This window comes from Aquila chrysaetos, chromosome W (assembly GCF_900496995.4).
Source record: "Aquila chrysaetos chrysaetos chromosome W, bAquChr1.4, whole genome shotgun sequence".
NCBI lineage: Eukaryota > Metazoa > Chordata > Aves > Accipitriformes > Accipitridae > Aquila > Aquila chrysaetos.
Genome location: NC_054457.1, coordinates 6,176,352 through 6,194,107, shown reverse-complemented (window position 1 = coordinate 6,194,107; position 17,756 = coordinate 6,176,352). Strand labels below are relative to the sequence as shown.

At 43.8% G+C, this 17,756-nt stretch overlaps 1 protein-coding gene across 7 annotated transcripts in view; it reads right to left on the bottom strand.

Moving 5' to 3' along the window:
* Nucleotides 1-211: 211 nt before the first annotated feature.
* Nucleotides 212-17,756, bottom strand: part of LOC121232762 (AN1-type zinc finger protein 5-like) — a 51,878-nt gene continuing 34,333 nt past the window's right edge. For all 7 annotated transcript variants that reach the window (XM_041121180.1, XM_041121177.1, XM_041121178.1 and 4 more), the window contains exons 5-6: nt 2,158-2,283; nt 212-1,881 (exon numbers count right to left, since the gene is read on the bottom strand). In XM_041121180.1, coding sequence (XP_040977114.1) covers nt 1,733-1,881; nt 2,158-2,283 — 275 coding nt within the window. In that variant the 3' untranslated portion in view covers nt 212-1,732. The remainder of the gene's footprint in view (nt 1,882-2,157; nt 2,284-17,756) is intronic.

The window sequence follows — 17,756 nt, the reverse complement described above, 5'->3', positions numbered from 1 at the left end:
TACCTGTATTCCAGCTGTTCATGCTTCTCTGACCTCAACAAGCCATCTTAAACAAGTCAGTATGTCAAAATAAGAAATAAGGAGATTAGACAGACATGTTTAAGCAAAAACACATCTATACAACCCTAGTATTAACTTTGTACTCCAACCTCCACAGGGCCACTTTCAAGTTACAGCAATAACTAAAACCAATGAACTATCACAAAAAGTATTTCCTTCTGTACATGATTTTTATTATTTACATAATACAATAGAGCACAGATGCCGGATAGTGCGATTATGTGCAATACCTAAGTACGAACTATCTGTACGTGTTTGCATATCTGATAACTAAATTGAAAGAACAAAGTTAAAGCAAAGCCTGATGCTTTTAATAGTGAACTAAAAAACTAAGACTGAACACTGCAATAAAAGTCAGAAGTAGCATCTTGTGTACATACACAACTATTTACAGATGAGAAGAGGCATTACTACAACACTAGTCTACACTATACTTAATTATATAAAAAACCCCACAAGTTTCATACATCACAAAAAACCCTTCCATTATAACATAGAAGTGATATTACCAGACAAGCATCAGTGAACTATACTGCCCTTCCTAGTTATTATACAAAGCTGTAGATAATGGAGCCCATGCAATACACCCAAGAACACTACAGTTCTACACCAAAGTACAATTAAAAAATGATAAAGCAGCCCTCCAAGAGTGGTTCCAGCTCCCACTTAAGTCTACAGGAGTCACGTTGGGTATGGTTTTCCATACCCAACAATTGTTGCATGTGCAATTGTTACTTTTTTTTTTTTAAATTAAAAAAAAGCTCCTAATATTCTTTTGAACCCAGAACACACTGCATTTAAGAAGTACATGAATAATGAACTGCTCAAATACTTCTGCAACTTACACAGACGCATATGTCACTTGATAGAGCTGCAGTGTTATGTTCAAAAAACCCACACATATGTAGCTTCTGTTTTGTAAGTCAATCTTAGCACAATATTGTGCTACACAACATTTTTAGCTATGCAAGGAAAAGCAGACAACTGTTTCAGGCCAGTTCTTAAGTTTCTAACAGGACATTTCCTTTGGGAAACTATTTTCATGATTCTAAAGTTAATGTAATCTGTTCCAAAATAGTTTTTTTCTCATACATATCTGATTCTTTCCATTTTTCCCATTGCAATTGTTAAATGACTTTTTTTTAAATATGGCACCACCACTCATCTTACTGGAAGGGAGAGCCCTCTACGTGGCTTACATTCTGCTGGAAAACAATGGAGTGTGGAAACTAAAAGTAGAACAAGATTTTAAATGATAGAAGTAGACTGCCAACCTTTCTGACATATCCTTCTCCCAAACAGGCACATAGTCTTTGGCTAGTGTTATACACCTTGAACATCAAAAAAAGGCAGATCTGCTGCAAACATGCAGATAGTATGCATCTGTTTGGCACATGTGAACTAGAGCCTGTCCGATGTGCATGTGCATTCCTGTGCAGGTTCTGATCATCCAATTATATTGAGGAGAGCACATACATTTTCAAGGGCTGTATCTATCCAGTTCTGCCTGTAACAAACACCCAAACATTCTGAAATATCATTAAGACAGAGAAGGCTAAAATTAAAACTTTGGAGAACAAAGGAAAATGGCCATGCACCTGCTCTTTAATGCTTTCCTAGGGTATATTAAAATAAAACAAATAAAAGTCAGTCTTTTCACAAGTAAGCTAGTTTATATTCTCTGGATTTTTTCAGCCACCACAACTGGATTCTCTTTCCTGATTTTTGCTGCAGCTTCTGCTTTGTAATCATATGGGCAGTTATGCTTGTCAGAATAACGGTGAAGTCCACAAAATAAGTTTCCACATCGGCAATCAAATCCTGTACAAAGGAAAAGCAACATCACTAGGAAGCTTCAGACTTAAGCAATCTATAAATTAAGGGCTTAGTCAGTACAAAGGGGGAACGTGCATCTCCTTTAACGAACAGAATAAGTGAAATGAATATTTCCAAATATCAGCTTTATTAAGGGATCTAACATTATGGATTTTGAAACAGCAAGCAAGTTTAATGGCTACAGATATTTCAACAAATTTAATCTAGTAAGAGACAACTAATCATATAGATCTGTTCAATATTGACAAAGTGCTCTCATACCTGTAAGGCCAACCTTCTTTCTGCACATGAAACATCTGTTCTTCTTTGGTTTAGGTAGTTCAGAAGCTTTCTCTTCACTCTGTGAAGTACTAGGTTGAGAAACTGATGGGCTTGGTTGAGTAACAACTGTTAAAGCAAGCAAAAGAAATAAAGGTTAATTTTTTCCTTTTATTGACTTCACTTAACTACTCGGTAGCATGCTTGTATTTATTAACAGTTAATTCTCCTCTACTAAGACCCTGAAGTTTATGGTCTGAAGTACTAATAGAATACCTATTCTACTTAACTTCCCTTTTATCTCTACAGAAAACAATCAAGTTTTCCCCACTGTTCCATCACCTAGAAGATACAGGATACCTAGCGTTATCACCTGTATATACCCGTATAGGTGTAAAGGCTTAGAAAGCACTCCAGAAGTTCCATGTACACACAACATTAAAAGTTGTATGATCTAGTTTAAATTAATCCAAAACAATAACAATATTGTCACAGTTAAAGTTGTTGAACAGAGGGGATACTTGTGGAAAAGAGTCAATAGAAACATATTTTAGAAACAAATTACATACAGTAATGCTTTTTTGTCATAGTACCAAGTTACTCTGCCACTATACTCACCAAGTCAGATGATCTAAAACCTCAGAGTCAACCAGAACAGCTAACATTCTTGAGCTTCAAACCACTGGTTCTGTGATATATCAAGCATACTACTACAAACCACACAGCTCAAAAGAGCCCTTGTTTCAGACACTTTTTTCAGTAAAGAAAAAAAAAAGTACATATTTACATTGGATATCTGTATCCTAGTACTATATTCAACCTTAATGATCAAGCAGGTAGAGTCAAAATTACTTATTTTTCAGTTGCCTTTGTCATGAACACTTTTGGTCAAATTTGTCACATTTTACTCAGTTTCTCTGCAGGATAAAAATGGGTCATTTTGTGAACTTCTGTGGATCTGTTAAGTTTCTTTGAAAAATTAAATTTTTCATCAGTTGTTTTTAAAATCCTTTTTATACTCAAATTAGTGCAGAGGAAAGTCAAGGGAGGTGTGTTTGTATACAAACTTTAACACATACAACCCGAGGAGTCTGTTCTTGTTCAGTTTTCCTAGACACTCAGTTGTATGATTACAACCATTGTTTTAAAAGATAATGAGCAAACTATAAAATACACTCTATAATTAATGATTGAGAGCGTAGGCTTAAAGGACTAATTTGTAACCAACTTTATGCACACAAATAGGATTTCTTAGTTGAGATCCTTTTGGATCAGTAAGCATTGCATTCTGTAAGAAGTGGATTTTTCCAGACATCATGAACCCCTTATAGTTAACTTTTTATTATCTTTACTATTAATACTTGCTCTTTTAAATTTTTATTTGTATTATGTTCATATGCCTATTACTACTAACACAGAGCCTCACAAATCCAAGCCCCATTTCACAATTCATTGTAAAAGTTAGAGAGCCTCCAGTCAGTAGTTCATATTCCAGACTGCAAACAAGATTCAGAAGTGACAAACTTTCAGAGGTAACAAGGAACTTTCAGTGCTCGTACCCCAAAAGTTTTATACAGGAAAACAGTATTTTCTTATACAATATTATAACTGTAACAGTTCTAAGGAACAACTCAAACTCTTTACTATCTTTATTTGACATATTCTATAGATTTTTCTAGAAAGTGTGAAGAGTTCAGTGTCAACACTATTTTGCCAAGTCTGAGGATAACAATAACATCCAGTCTTGGATATATAATACTTTTTTCCATATTTAAGCATGCTATTGGTAAAAAGCAAAGATATGGCATGACAATCATTACTGCTATTAATACTTTTCAGAGTAGTTGCCACAGCTGCTTTTTTTTTTTAAATTAAACAATTCCTTTGTCTTGACAATTAATATTTTCTAGATGAATAGATATAATCCTTTAAACTTGTCTTTAAACCCTAAGTACTGTTCAGTATCAGATAATCTAGTTGAGAGCCTGTGACCAAAAAAATCAGGTTAAAAAACACTGACACCACAGTGTAAGCCTGTTGGATACCACACACTTTAGCTGACAGGCATTAGCTATGGCATTAAGAATATGACTAAACATCTCCTAAACCAAGAAGCATGGTCAAGCTCCTTTTAGATTTGTTATACTGCCAGTCTGTTTAAAAAGAAATGCTAGTTGCAAGCCATGGCAGATGGAAAAAGGGAACCTTCCGAATCTCTCCCCCATCCCACTCTGGGGGAGCGAGCGAGCAGCTGTGTGCTGCTTAGCTGCCTACCAGGGTTAAAACACAACAGGCCTTTTTGGTGCCCAATGAGGGACTCAAAGGGTTTGAGATGATGACAGATTTGATTAGAATGTGCTAGATCAAGTTTATAGCTGTTACTGCTGTTTAGCTATTAATCAGCAGGCTCCTGTGCTTGCCATGGGGCTTGCTTGCCTCACTGTATATTAGAGTCTAGTGCTCATTAGTGGCTGCTTTTTGCTTTTGTTGCTTGCTGTACCGCTTATCATCTTACTCTACTGTGCCTGGAAACATTTTGATAACAGCAATGGCCATGCACATGGGCTGGCAGATGGCCAGGGCATTGCTGCTGTTCCTGTGCTGCTGTACTGGACAGGCTGGAACTCTGTGTGAAGTCAAGTCAAAGGGACTGTGACCTGTGGACAAGTCCACATGGGAGCAGGACACCCTGAAGCATCTGTGGCCATGGATATGTCCATGCCACAGCAGGTATACCTCTGAAGGGATTGTGGCCCAAGGATAAGTCCACACTGGAGAAGGTACACCTCGAAGCATCTGTGGCTGTGGATAAGTTCACGACACAGCAGGTATACCCCTGATGAGACTGTAGCTCATAGATAAGGCTCCACTTGGAGCAGGTACACCCCTAAGGGACTGTGGTCCATGGATAAATCCAAGTCAGAGCAGGGGCAAGGGGAGGAATTCATTGCAATGTTAAACCCTATGGCCTGGTACAAAGGGACCAAGGGTGGAGATTGTAATGGATATACCTTTAAAGTGTTGTAACCTGGGATTTGAGTTGCATGTTATAGGAAGTACTATAGCAGGAACCACTCAGACCAATGGAGGAAAAACCTCACAAGAAGCAGTGCAAGTGCAGCAGTGACCCAATCTGAGCTCAATGTACCATCAAGGCAAAGAGATAGTCCAGTAGATCATTCCGTATCACAAAACAAAGATTAAAACCAAATCCATCTAAGGGAAAATGTTACCAACTACTACAAATGTACTTTCTCCTCCATATAAACTAGCAAGTATTCACTGCCACAACCAGCAACATAGGAACTAGAAAGCAGTGATAACAATCTTAAGTGCAAAGGCCCATTTCCCAAAAGAGCTGCCGAATAGAATCCTTCCCCCCTTGTAGAGCTCGACGACTGTGACGATAAGGTTGAGTGCTTATGGGTAAGGATGAGAGGGAAGGCCAACAAGTCAGATATCGTGCTGGGAGTCTGTTATAGACCACCCAAGCAGGTTGAAGAGACAGATGAAACATTCTACAAGCGGCTGGCAGTAGTCTCTCAATCGTGTGCCCTTGTTCTCGTGGGGGAATTCAACTTTCCGGGCGTCTGCTGGAAATACAACACAGCAGAGAGTAAGCAGTCTAGGAGGTTCCTGGAGTGTGTGGAAGATAACTTCCTGACACAGCTGGTAGGTGTGGCAGTACATTCCCCACCCCACCCCCCATCCTGCCAGCAGGAAACAAAACTTCTCCAGGAAGGGAGAAGGGGAAGGAAATCCTGGAGGCTGCAGGTTGAAATTTGAACTGGCCAATCGAGATGCGCCAGGTACACCGAGGTGACCCTCCTAGCCAATAGAATTAAATGACCACAGGTCAGATTCGACAGGGGTATAAACAGGGTCCCGCCGGAGGACACGTTGGCAGTCCTCCTCGGAGCAGCGGGTCTGCAGTCGGGGACTCCCCCTCGGGCCGGGGCACCGCCTGAGGTAACTCCTCGAGGGAGAGAGCCCTCAGCTTTTAGGTGAGTGATATGCGCATTTTGAGCCATCACTTTAAATCTTGGGGATTCTTAAGTCGGCCGTGTAGTATTAATTCTCTTTACATCATTGAGCCTGTGGTTTTATAAAATGTTACCGGACTTCTAACTAACTTTTGCTGAAGAATAAATCTGAGTTTTAACACCTGTTGGATTTGGTTAGTCGTGCATCCGTAACATTTTAAATTGGCGTAGTTGGCAGGATGGTGTTAATGGAGGAATTATTACGGAGGCACAGCTGCAGCCCTTCTCCCCCAGGTCTGGACTGGGCGAAGGAGAAGTGGTCCGACCCAGCAGCGGTCGTGGAGAGAGTAGAACTGTGCCGCGGAAGTAGTCCGCAGGACAGCAAAGGCAGCGTGTGGGCCCTCCTGGGCGCCTGCTTGATTCGAGCACAGAACCAAAAGAGTGATTCTCCTAAAAGGCAAGGGGAAATAGATTATCTGAAGGTGGAATTGGAGGAAAGGGATGTGCGGCCCCTTACTGAAACAGAAGGGCACGCGGGTCCGCACGGTGGGAGCCCCCGGAGCACTGTTTGCATGGCCCCTTGGTCGGGACCCAAACTCGGCGAGTTGCAAGCTAAGTTTTCGCGCAAGCCGGGCGAAACCGAACCTGAGTATTTGTGGAGAGTTTCTCTAACGGGGGAGGATCGGATACTGTTGAGTGATGATGAAGCAAGAAATTACTGGGGACCGGGAGTATTTCTGAATGATGGACCACCAGGGAATCGGTCAGTAACGTCCCGAGGAGCTTACTGGGCTGGGGGTGTGAACCCCAAGGAGAGAGGAGAATCTGTTACTATCCGGGAAAAGGGACTGTCGGAGTTAACTGAGGGCAGCAGGAAGGCCCGCCCAGCCCGTTGTAAACCCCGCCCCGAGCGGTCTCGAAGTCGGGGGCCGTCGGGTCGGAACTGCGATCCCGGAAGGGACGCTCTCTGGCAGAAGGCACCGGCACTGGGGGCAGCCCGAGCCGTGCTGCACGGGCAGTCCGCCGGCGGCATCCGGGAGTGGGATTGCTGGAGGGGAAAGCTAAAGACCCAAGGGAAGCGCCAGCAACCCCGCCCCCTCGGGAAGAGAAACGGGACCCTTTCGCGGCACTGCGAGAGGAACTGGAAGGGCTAAGAAACTAGAAGCTGCGGTTTGGAGTTCAGGCCGCCCAATCTGCATAGTGAATACCTGCCAATGGTCTGCTGATAAGGAGCCTTATATACACATTCCTGTGGGCCCAAAACAGATAAGGTTAGAATTCTTAATCGATACAGGAGCCCAAATTAGTGTTTTAAATGATCTACAAGCTAGTGAGCTGGGAATTAGGCCATCAAGAAAGGCTATAAACATTAGAGGAGTAACAGGGGCGACAGAAAAATGCCCCTTAGTGAGACAAGGGGAGTCAAAAGAATCTCAGTAGACATAATAAAGGGGGATGAAAGATGATGTTTAGCGCTTACATTGTTGAAATTAGCTGACATAGAGACAGTCCTTGATAAGAAGAGCTGGTCCCAAGAACCAGCCAATGAGGTAGAGACAGTTCCTGATAAGAAGCAGGAGCTGGCCCCAAGAGCCAGCTAAGACTGGTCTTGCGGCTTGGGTGAATACCAAGAAATCACTGAGCCTGCGCAAGAAAAGAGGTTACTAGCGGTGACGAAAAGGAGTCATCTATCTTCATCTCTGCGACCACCAGACGACCACCATAAAGAGGCACTGCGCAAGCGCAGTTGAGAGTAGACTATGGAAATGACCTCTCGGAACTCATTTTAATATGAAGCGGGGATAGGTCGTGCATATGTATAGGCGTATTGTGAATATGTAACACTTGACTGTATAAATTTGAAGCGAACTGCCGAGTCAGGCGCGCATGACTTTGGTGGGACTACCCCCCGTGCTGCCCAGCGCTGAATGAACATACCTACTTTACAATCTCACTGATAGTGGAGTCTGTTTCCACATGTCAGTTTGGCGAGCCAGCCAGGAGACTCTCTGCTCAGCTGCGGGACCGACTGCGGAGTGGACGCCCCTCGGCGCGCCCCGAGCACTTTCCTTGGAGGAGCCTCCACTGCCAGCCGCTCACCGCGGGAGCAGACAACAACCTCCTGAAGCCGCGGACCAAACGGTATGTTTCACAAAGGAAGCCTGTAAATTGTATGGGCCGGGGCAGCTGGTAAATCGCGCAGAGACGTCTGGCGTGCAGCAGAGTCCCCGTATGGGAGGAGGGTAACCTGTATGGTAACAAGGGGGGATTTGCTGACCGATAGAGCGGCCGCTAGTGATCTTGGGGGTAGATTGAGCAAATCCGGGGTGACTGCTGTTCCCCGGTATCGGGAGCCAGGACGGATCTGTCGATGACTGGTATATAAGAGGCAGGAGAAGGGTAAGCACACTCCCTCGCAATTGCACTTGGTTTATGGGGTAAGTGGACCCCCTCGCAATTGCGCTTGGTTTATTTTTGCAGCTGCTGAAAGGTTGTCAACTGGAGCGATGATTGTATGATGTGAATGTTTGGAAGTTTATGTTAAAGATTTTGTGTGGGTGTGTGGAAATGATATGTTGAAATTTATAGGTGTATGTATGTTTGTTAATGTGTGAATGTCTTTACGTCTTAATAGGGGTGATTCCCTGCTTTGTATGTGGGCTTGCAACTGGACTATATAATATGCAACTGGACTATATAATAATTAGCATCCGGCTTGGGTTTTGTTGAAGTGTAAATCTTGTGGGAGGAGGTGGTACTGTACATCTAACAGACGGAAACCAGACTGCCTTGAGTGTTTTCCCCAAATTCCACACTTTTATGATTGGGAAAGAACTCACTAAGAATCCGAAATAGTGAGATTGGTGTGGAAGGAAAATTTAATTCCAGAAATTTGGGACGTGTGGGAAGAAAACTGGGGAAAGACTATAAAGAAGTGTAAGAAATGATTTGCATGGAAGCTTATTAAAAAGACAAGCCAAAATCAAACTTAAGAATCATTAGGAGGAGTATTAAAATGGGAAACAATCAAGGAGGAGTACTGAGGAAGAGTCCTTTGGGTTGTGTAATTGCCCACTGGAAAGATATTGTTGGAACCGGAGGTACGGAAAGTAAAAAGAACCTTATTAAATATTGCAATCAGTGGTGCCTGTTGTATAAGTTAGAAGGTGATGCTAGGTGGCCACTTAATGGGTCAATAGATTATAATACTCTATTACAACTAATGCTGTTTTTAAGGAGAGAAGGAAAATGGGATGAGGTTTCGTATGCAGACATGTTTTTCACCCTCCGAAATCATCCGGAGTGGCAAAGGGACTGTGGAATGGTATCCCCACAGGACCCCATGGTGCTTGCACTTGAGCGAGAAAACAACAAGGAGCTTAGAGGTAAACTGAGGCGGTGCTGTTCGGCATGTAGTATTGGACAAAGATGTACAAAGACAAATAAAATTTATCAGGCACCAGAACAAGATCTAATTGATTTGTTTAAGCCTCCCCCTCGACCACAGGAACAGGATGCAGACTCGGATAGAACTCCGACCCCCCCGAACAGCCCTGTATCTTCCCATACTAGGAAGAAAACTACCTCAACAGCTTTACAAGTACCTCTCCGAGAGGCGGTGGGGCCGGATGGTGGGACAATGTTAATCAAAGTACCCTTTTCTACTGCTGACCTAGGGGAATGGAAAAAGGTTGCAAAAGATTATAGGAGAGATCCGATAGGTGTAACTAAGCATTTCCAATTTATTGTAAAACAGCATAACCCTGATTGGAAGGATATACAGCTATTATTGGAATATATGACTGAGACAGAGAAACAGCTGATTTTAAAAACAGCAGGGAACCTAGCTGAAGATCATTATAAGATCACAGGAGGGGAAATTAAGGAATATTTCCCTCTCCAAGACCCAAAGTGGGATGTTAATAGATCTGCACATATGGAAAGATTGCAAGGGTATCAGGATTGGATTACAAAAGGAATGGAGAGGGCAATCCCCAAAACTATAAATTGGTCAGCTTTCTATGCAGTCAAACAGAGTCCTTCCGAGTCTCCATCCGAATTCCTGGATCGACTGAGGGATGTAATGCGCCACAGCACACCGCTGGATCCTGGGTCAGAGGTAGGAGTACAACAATTGGTCTCCCTGTTTTTGGGTCAATCTACAGGGGATATAAGGCGTAAACTTCAGAAATTACGCCCTACAGAGAGTAGGAATTTAGAAATATTGTTGGATGAAGCATGGAGAGTATTTAGTAACAGAGAGGAAGGATATAGGCAAGGGCAAAGGAAATTAATGGCTGTTATCCAGGAAGAAAGAGGAAGAGGGCCTAGACGAGACTTGCCCTGACTGGGCAAGGATCAATGCGCTTTGTGTAAGAAATTTGGTCATTGGAAAAAGGAATGCCCAAGGAACAAGGAGGATCAGAGGGCTCAAACAGGAAGAACGGTAGCCCATGTGAAGGGAGATTGACGGGAACCTGGGGAATCTACCCTAGCGGATCCACTGGTTATAATTAAGCTAGGGAAAACACAACAAGAGGTAGAATTTTTGGTAGATACAGGAGCAACATACTCGGTTCTGAATCAAGCTTTGATGCCCCTGGGAGATGATTATGTCATGGTGAAAGGAGCGACTGGCCAAAGTGAAAAGGCATATTTTTGTAAACCTTTAGAATATAAATTAGGAAAACAGTGGGGTATTCACAAATTTTTATATATGCCCAACTCCCCAAAGGCACTTTTGGGAAGGGACTTGTTGGAACAATTGGGAGCAAAAATTGTATTCGAAAAGGGAGAAATTACTCTGGAGGTAAAAGATCAGCAATATATTCAAATGTTGAGCCTAACCTTAACCAGTCTCCCCCTAGAAGGAAGCATTAACGAGGACATCTTAAACCAAGTGTACCCAGGGGTATGGGCTACTGATGCACCTGGAAGAGCAAAAAGTGCTCCACCTGTTGAAGTCAGGATCAAGGAAGGCCAAAAGCCAGTAAGAATTAAAGAATATCCCCTAAAGAAGGAAGACAGAGAAGGAATCCGGCCAGTGATAGAAAAATTTTTGCAATTGGGATTATTAAAAGAGTGTGAGTCTGAATTCAATACCCCTATATTACCTGTTCGGAAGCCCGATGGGTCATATCGGGTGGTCCAAGACTTACGGGCGGTGAATAAGATAACTGAAGATCTTTACCCGGTAGTGGTGAACCCATATACCCTGTTGACCGTATTAACACCTGAATTGACTTGGTTTACTGTTTTAGATTTGAAGGATGCTTTCTTTTGCCTCCCTCTCCATGAAGCCAGCCAAAAATTATTTGCATTTGAATGGGAAAACCCCAAGAGTGGTCGAAAGACCCAGCTCACTTGGACGGTGTTGCCACAAGGATTTAAGAATAGTCCTACCATTTTCGGCAATCAGCTTGCGAAAGACTTAGAATCCTGGGAAACCCCGTCTGAGGAGGGGAAGCTGTTGCAGTATGTGGATGATATCCTGATCGCCACCAAAACAGAGAAAGATTGTATGACATGGACGCCACTGAGCAGAAACACCTTGAGTGGAACAAGGAGACCGAACAAGCCTTTGAGCTACTGAAAAAAGCTTTGATGTCGGCCCCGGCCTTAGGACTCCCAGATGTGAGTAAGCCGTTTCTTCTTTACTCCCATGAGAAGCAGGGCATTGCCCTGGGAATATTAGCACAAAACCTGGGCCCATATCGACGGGCAGTTGCCTACTTCTCTAAGCAGTTAGACACGACTGCAAAAGGTTGGCCTGGATGCCTGCGGGCGGTTGCGGCTGTAATACTGAACATACAGGAAGCCCGAAAGTTTACTCTGGGCCAGAAAATGACTGTTCTGGTGTCTCACACAGTATCAGCAGTACTGGAGGCAAAAGGTGGACATTGGCTCTCTCCGCAAAGATTCCTGAGATATCAAGCTATATTGGTAGAGCAGGATGATGTGGAGGTTGTAGTCACTAACATTGTTAACCCAGCTTCTTTTCTCAGCGGGAACACAGGAGAACCGGTACATCATGAGCGTTTGGAAACCATCGAAGCAACATACGCCAGTCGCCCAGACCTGAAAGACAGCCCCATGGAAAACGGGGAAACTTGGTTCACAGACAGAAGCAGTTACGTCCTAAATGGTAATCGACATGCGGGATATGCCGTCACCACCAGCCAAGAGGCAATAGAATCAGGGGCTTTGCCCATGAACACTTCCGCACAGAAAGCAGAAATAATTGCTCTAACACGCGCCCTGGAATTGGCCCAGGGCAAAGTTGTGAACATTTATACAGACTCAAAATATGCCTTTGGAGTTGTACACGCACATGGAGCAATTTGGAAGGAGAGAGGACTACTGAGTTCTCAAGGGAAAAATATCAAACACGCAGAAGAAATTCTGAAGTTACTGGAAGCTGTCCAGCTCCCTAAGAAAGTGGCAATTATGCATATTAAGGCACACCAGAAAGTGAGCTCAGATTTGGAAAAAGGGAATGAACTGGTGGACAGAGGCGCAAAACAAGTGGCCAAAACAGAGGTAAAAATAGAAGGGGCTTTAATTCCTGATAGACAAATCTCCCTAAAAGGTAAGCCAGAATACACCAAGGAAGATCAGAAGCTCATTACAGATTTAGAAGGGTCATATAATGAAGAGGGGTGGGCTCATACCCCACAAGGAAAGCTAATCGTTCCCTCTTGCTTATTATGGCATTTGATACGGGAGGAACATAGGAAAAGACATTGGGGAACAGAGGCTCTGTATAATCATTTAATAAGAGAAATTGTGGCTAGAAATTTATACACCATGGTGAGACAGGTGACTCAACAATGCGATCTTTGCCTCCAGACTAATCCTAAGAATACCCCCAAGCCAGAAATGGGCCAGATTGGAAAAGGCAATGGGCCTGGACAACAATGGCAAATTGATTTTACAGAACTTCCAAGAAAAGGGGGGTATCGATATTTATTGGTATTAACTGATACCTTCTCAGGTTGGCCAGAAGCATTCCCAACAAGAACAGCTAAAGCTCGGGAGGTAACTAAAATACTGGTACAAGAGATAATACCACGTTTTGGGGTTCCAGCAACCATATCCTCTGACAGAGGACCACATTTTGTCTCAAAAATAGTACAACAAATTAGCCGCCATTTAGGTATAGATTGGCAGCTTCATACTCCATATCACCCCCAGTCGAGTGGTCAAGTGGAAAAAATGAACCACTTAATCAAACAGCAAATTGTGAAATTAGGACAAGAAGCAAATTTGACATGGCCTCAGTCTCTCCCTTTAGCCCTTCTGCGTATACGAACAAGACCAAGGGCGAGGGAAGGACTGAGCCCCTTTGAAATGTTGTATGGACAACCCTATGGGATACAGAGAGGGGTGTCTGTACAAGCGGGGGATGAAATTATGACTTCTTACATGGTAGCATTAGGTAAGCAACTTAATAAAATCAGGAACTATATGGTAGGGACTCGAGGGAGAGGTTTGGATGGGCCTGTACATAATATACAACCAGGAGATTATGTGTATATAAAGTCTCTTACAGAAAAAACTCTGGACCCGCAGTGGGAAGGACCATTCCAAGTACTACTCACCTCCTTTACTGCAATCAGAATCAAGGAACAGAACGCTTGGATTCATCACACCAGAGTGAAAAAGACTCCATGGAAAGTCACCACAAAACCCGATGGACACTTAGTTTTTATGCGGTAATATGGGCAACCGTGGGGACAAGGAGCGTAGCATGGGATGGGAACGTGTTTGTTCAACTCACAAGATGATACTTCATGGGGATTTTCTGAGGTATGGGAAAAACTAACTTCCTGGTTGCCAAATTTAATATGGCTAAAACAACTGTTTGTGCCAACAAATATTTTGAGAGAATGCTAGATAGGGAAACAATGTATTAGAAGTACTAGGATTAGATATAGTAAAAGAATTTACTATTTTCTAGAAAAGGGGGGACTGAGACAAGGGGAGTCAAAAGAATCTCAGTAGACATAATAAAGGGGGATGAAAGGTGATGTTTAGCGCTTACATTGTTGAAATTAGCTGACATAGAGACAGTCCTTGATAAGAAGAGCTGGTCCCAAGAACCAGCCAATGAGGTAGAGACAGTTCCTGATAAGAAGCAGGAGCTGGCCCCAAGAGCCAGCTAAGACTGGTCTTGCGGCTCGGGTGAATACCAAGAAATCACTGAGCCTGCGCAAGAAAAGAGGTTACTAGCGGTGACGGAGTCGTCTATCTTCATCTCTGCGACCACCAGACGACCACCATAAAGAGGCACTGCGCAAGCGCAGTTGAGAGTAGACTATGGAAATGACCTCTCGGAACTCATTTTAATATGAAGCGGGGATAGGTCATGCATATGTATAGGCGTATTGTGAATATGTAACACTTGATTGTATAAATTTGAAGCGAACTGCCGAGTCGGGTGTGCATGACTTTGGTGGGACTACCCCCCGTGCTGCCCAGCGCTGAATAAACATACCTACTTTACAATCTCACTGACTGTGGAGTCTGTTTCCGCATGTCAATAGCTCGAACCCAACTTTGGCTACTGGGGGAAAAGAGAATGACAGCTGTGGAGGTGGCTTTAAGCCCCTATGAGGGAAATATACTGGGATTTGATGTGCTGCCAGGCAGACAATGGTATCTACCCAATGGTAGGGTGTGGAGCTTTGGGGGCAGGGAGGCAGAGGCTATTCATGTGAGAACATTGCAGGTCGCTCCTGCACTACCGCAATCTAAGGTAACCTGTGTCCCTCAATACCCACTTCCAGCCACAGCCAAACGGGGCATTTTGGAAGTAATTAATGATCTGGAGAAAAGAGAGATCATCAGTTGCACACATTCCCCTTATAATTCTCCTGTTTGGCCAGTCCGTAAATCAGATGGAAGGTGGCAACTAACAATTGATTATAAAAGATTGAACAGTAATACCTCACCATTAACTTCTGCTGTTCCAAGTATTACCTCAGTGATTGCCCACCCTCTCTATGACTTGCTCCGAAAAAACAGAAAACGGGATTGGACTTTGCCACATACGGTTAACACTCTGAAAGATGAGCTTAAGGCTTATCAGAGACTAGGTCCATTGCACCCACAAGATCCTTTAAGGGTGGAATGGGGATTTGCCGCACATGCCTCATACTGTGGCGTGTTTCAAAAGGGGCCACAGGGACCAGCCAGGCCTTTATTATTCTCTTCCACTGCATTTAAAGAGATGGAGCGATGATATTCAGATTGGGACAAGGGGGTCCTCTCCCTCACTAGAGCAGTTAAAGAGGCTGAAAAGCTGTGTACTTCACAGGATGTTATAGTACAGGGTCCTTTCCCTCTCTTAAATTCAATCCTCAATGGGTCACCTCCTCCAGAGGGTGTAGCCCAAAAGGCCACAGTAAGGAAATGGTATGCATACCTAGAAGGGATAAGCCAATTGTTCCCACTAAAGGAGGGTCCGACTAAGGTTTTCAAACTACAGCAACCTGTAAACCCTGACCCAGCCTTGCTGGGTCAACCGTATAAACCTTCTCCAATTGAGGAGGCACCCGAATTCATGGCAGGCTCAGATGTGCAGGGAGTGTGGTTCACAGATGCATCTGCCCATCAAGTGAGATCAAAATGGCAATATAAAGCAGTGGTATTGGAGATTGGTACTGGGAAGACAGTCAAAGAAGAGGGTGAAGGTAGTGCACAAGTAGGAGAACTACGGGCTTTATTACTGGCTGTAGAGAATGGTGCTACCATTGTCTATACTGACTCTTATGCAACCTTTAAGGGTGCTACAGAGTGGATATGTCAGTGGGAATCTAGTAAGTGGGGAGTAGGTCATGTGAAAGTGTGGAGGACAGAGGACTGGCAATGTCTCCTGGCAATAGGGAGATCCTGACCTTTAAAGGTGGGATGGGTGAAGGGACATGCTTGGGATGGAACCCCAGCTGCGAAATGGAATCAGCAGGTGGACCACCTGGCCCAAATCAGGATGGTCACCAGTGAGAAGGAAGATTGGGACAGACTAGCAGAATGGTTGCATATCAAACGAGGCTGCTCAGGGAAAGCAGATCTCTATTATGAATGCCGATCTCGGGGTTGGCCAGTGTCTATGAAAACCTGTGAAGCAATTCTTACAGCTTGCCCACAATGCCGAATAAGGCTTAAGGCTAATCACGCAAACCAAGCTCTGGCCCAGCATATCAGACAAGGCAAGGCTCTTTGGAGCACGTGGCAGGTTGATTACATTGGTCTTCTGAGACAATCTCATGGGAGTGGAAAGACTCAACACATCAGTGCCCGGTGGATAATCCCGGACTTCTAACCCTGTAACCTGGTTTTAAGACCGAGGCCTAGTTTGTGCTTTCTTACAGGACCATGAAGGACAAAATCATTCCAGTCCTTTTGCTGACAGTGATGACGGTGACAGGCGTGGATGGTGAAGATCTGGATGATAATGTCGTGGCAAAATGATGGACATTAATATATCGTGAGTCCTTGACCTCGCATGAGAGCAATGTAACACTTATAGTTGGAGGTTCAGATTGGATGGGGGAGGAGGTTATACTCATGTTGTTTATAGTTGGTCACCAGGTGCAGTAAATGCTAGTTCAGTATGAAACACCAGATGTGACTATATGCTCCAACTCAACCCATGGGATCACGGGGTGGAGTTGGAATGGCACTATGCTGTGCCCTGAAATTCCATGGGGCCAACTGTGTATGGTACTCGAGGAACATCGATAGAGCACCCTAGAACTGAGTTTACAGCTATCAACCTTAGCCAATGCTACATCTAACAATTTGGGGACTCTCAAACAATCAGTTATAACATATCGATAAAATGACTATCAAAAATTGGGCTGTATTGGATTAGATGCCAAAGAAAGAGAAGGTATATGTAAAGTTTTGAACATGTCAATGGACAACTGCTGTGTTCACTCCAAATGTGTCAATGTGGCTTCAAGACTAAATCAATGAGAGAATTCGGCAAGAGACTCAGAGGCAATTGCTTCCGCACCAGGGACCAACTGGTTGGGAAAAGTTTTGATATGTTCAGATATTTTTCTTTCACGGGGTGGGCGACCAGCCTTCTCTAATCTTTAATAATGCTTGTAGTTATGATTACTGTAATCTATATTGCAATAAGTTCTATCAAATGCTTGGTAGTGAAGCCTGTACTAACGGTTAAGTATACTCCTTTAAACTGTCCATACACTGGATATTCCTGTGTTCAGTATTCCACTTTAATTCTAGACCAGAAGGAAACAATGACCCACAATGAGCGTCAAACTCACCAAACTGCACCCCCTTTTAACTTTGGAGGCAAGAGGTGACTGTACCACCACTCCAAGGAAACCAGTCGAATCATGACTGTGGTCACGGGGTGGATTGTGGCAGTACATCCCGCCCCCCCCATCCTGCCAGCAGGAAACAAAACTTCTCCAGGAAGGGAGAAGGGGAAGGAAACCCTGGAGGCTGCAGGTTGAAATTTGAACTGGCCAATCGAGATGCGCCAGGTACACCGAGGTGACCCTCCTAGCCAATAGAATTAAATGACCACAGGTCAGATTCGACAGGGGTATAAACGGGGTCCCGCCGGAGGACACGTTGGCAGTC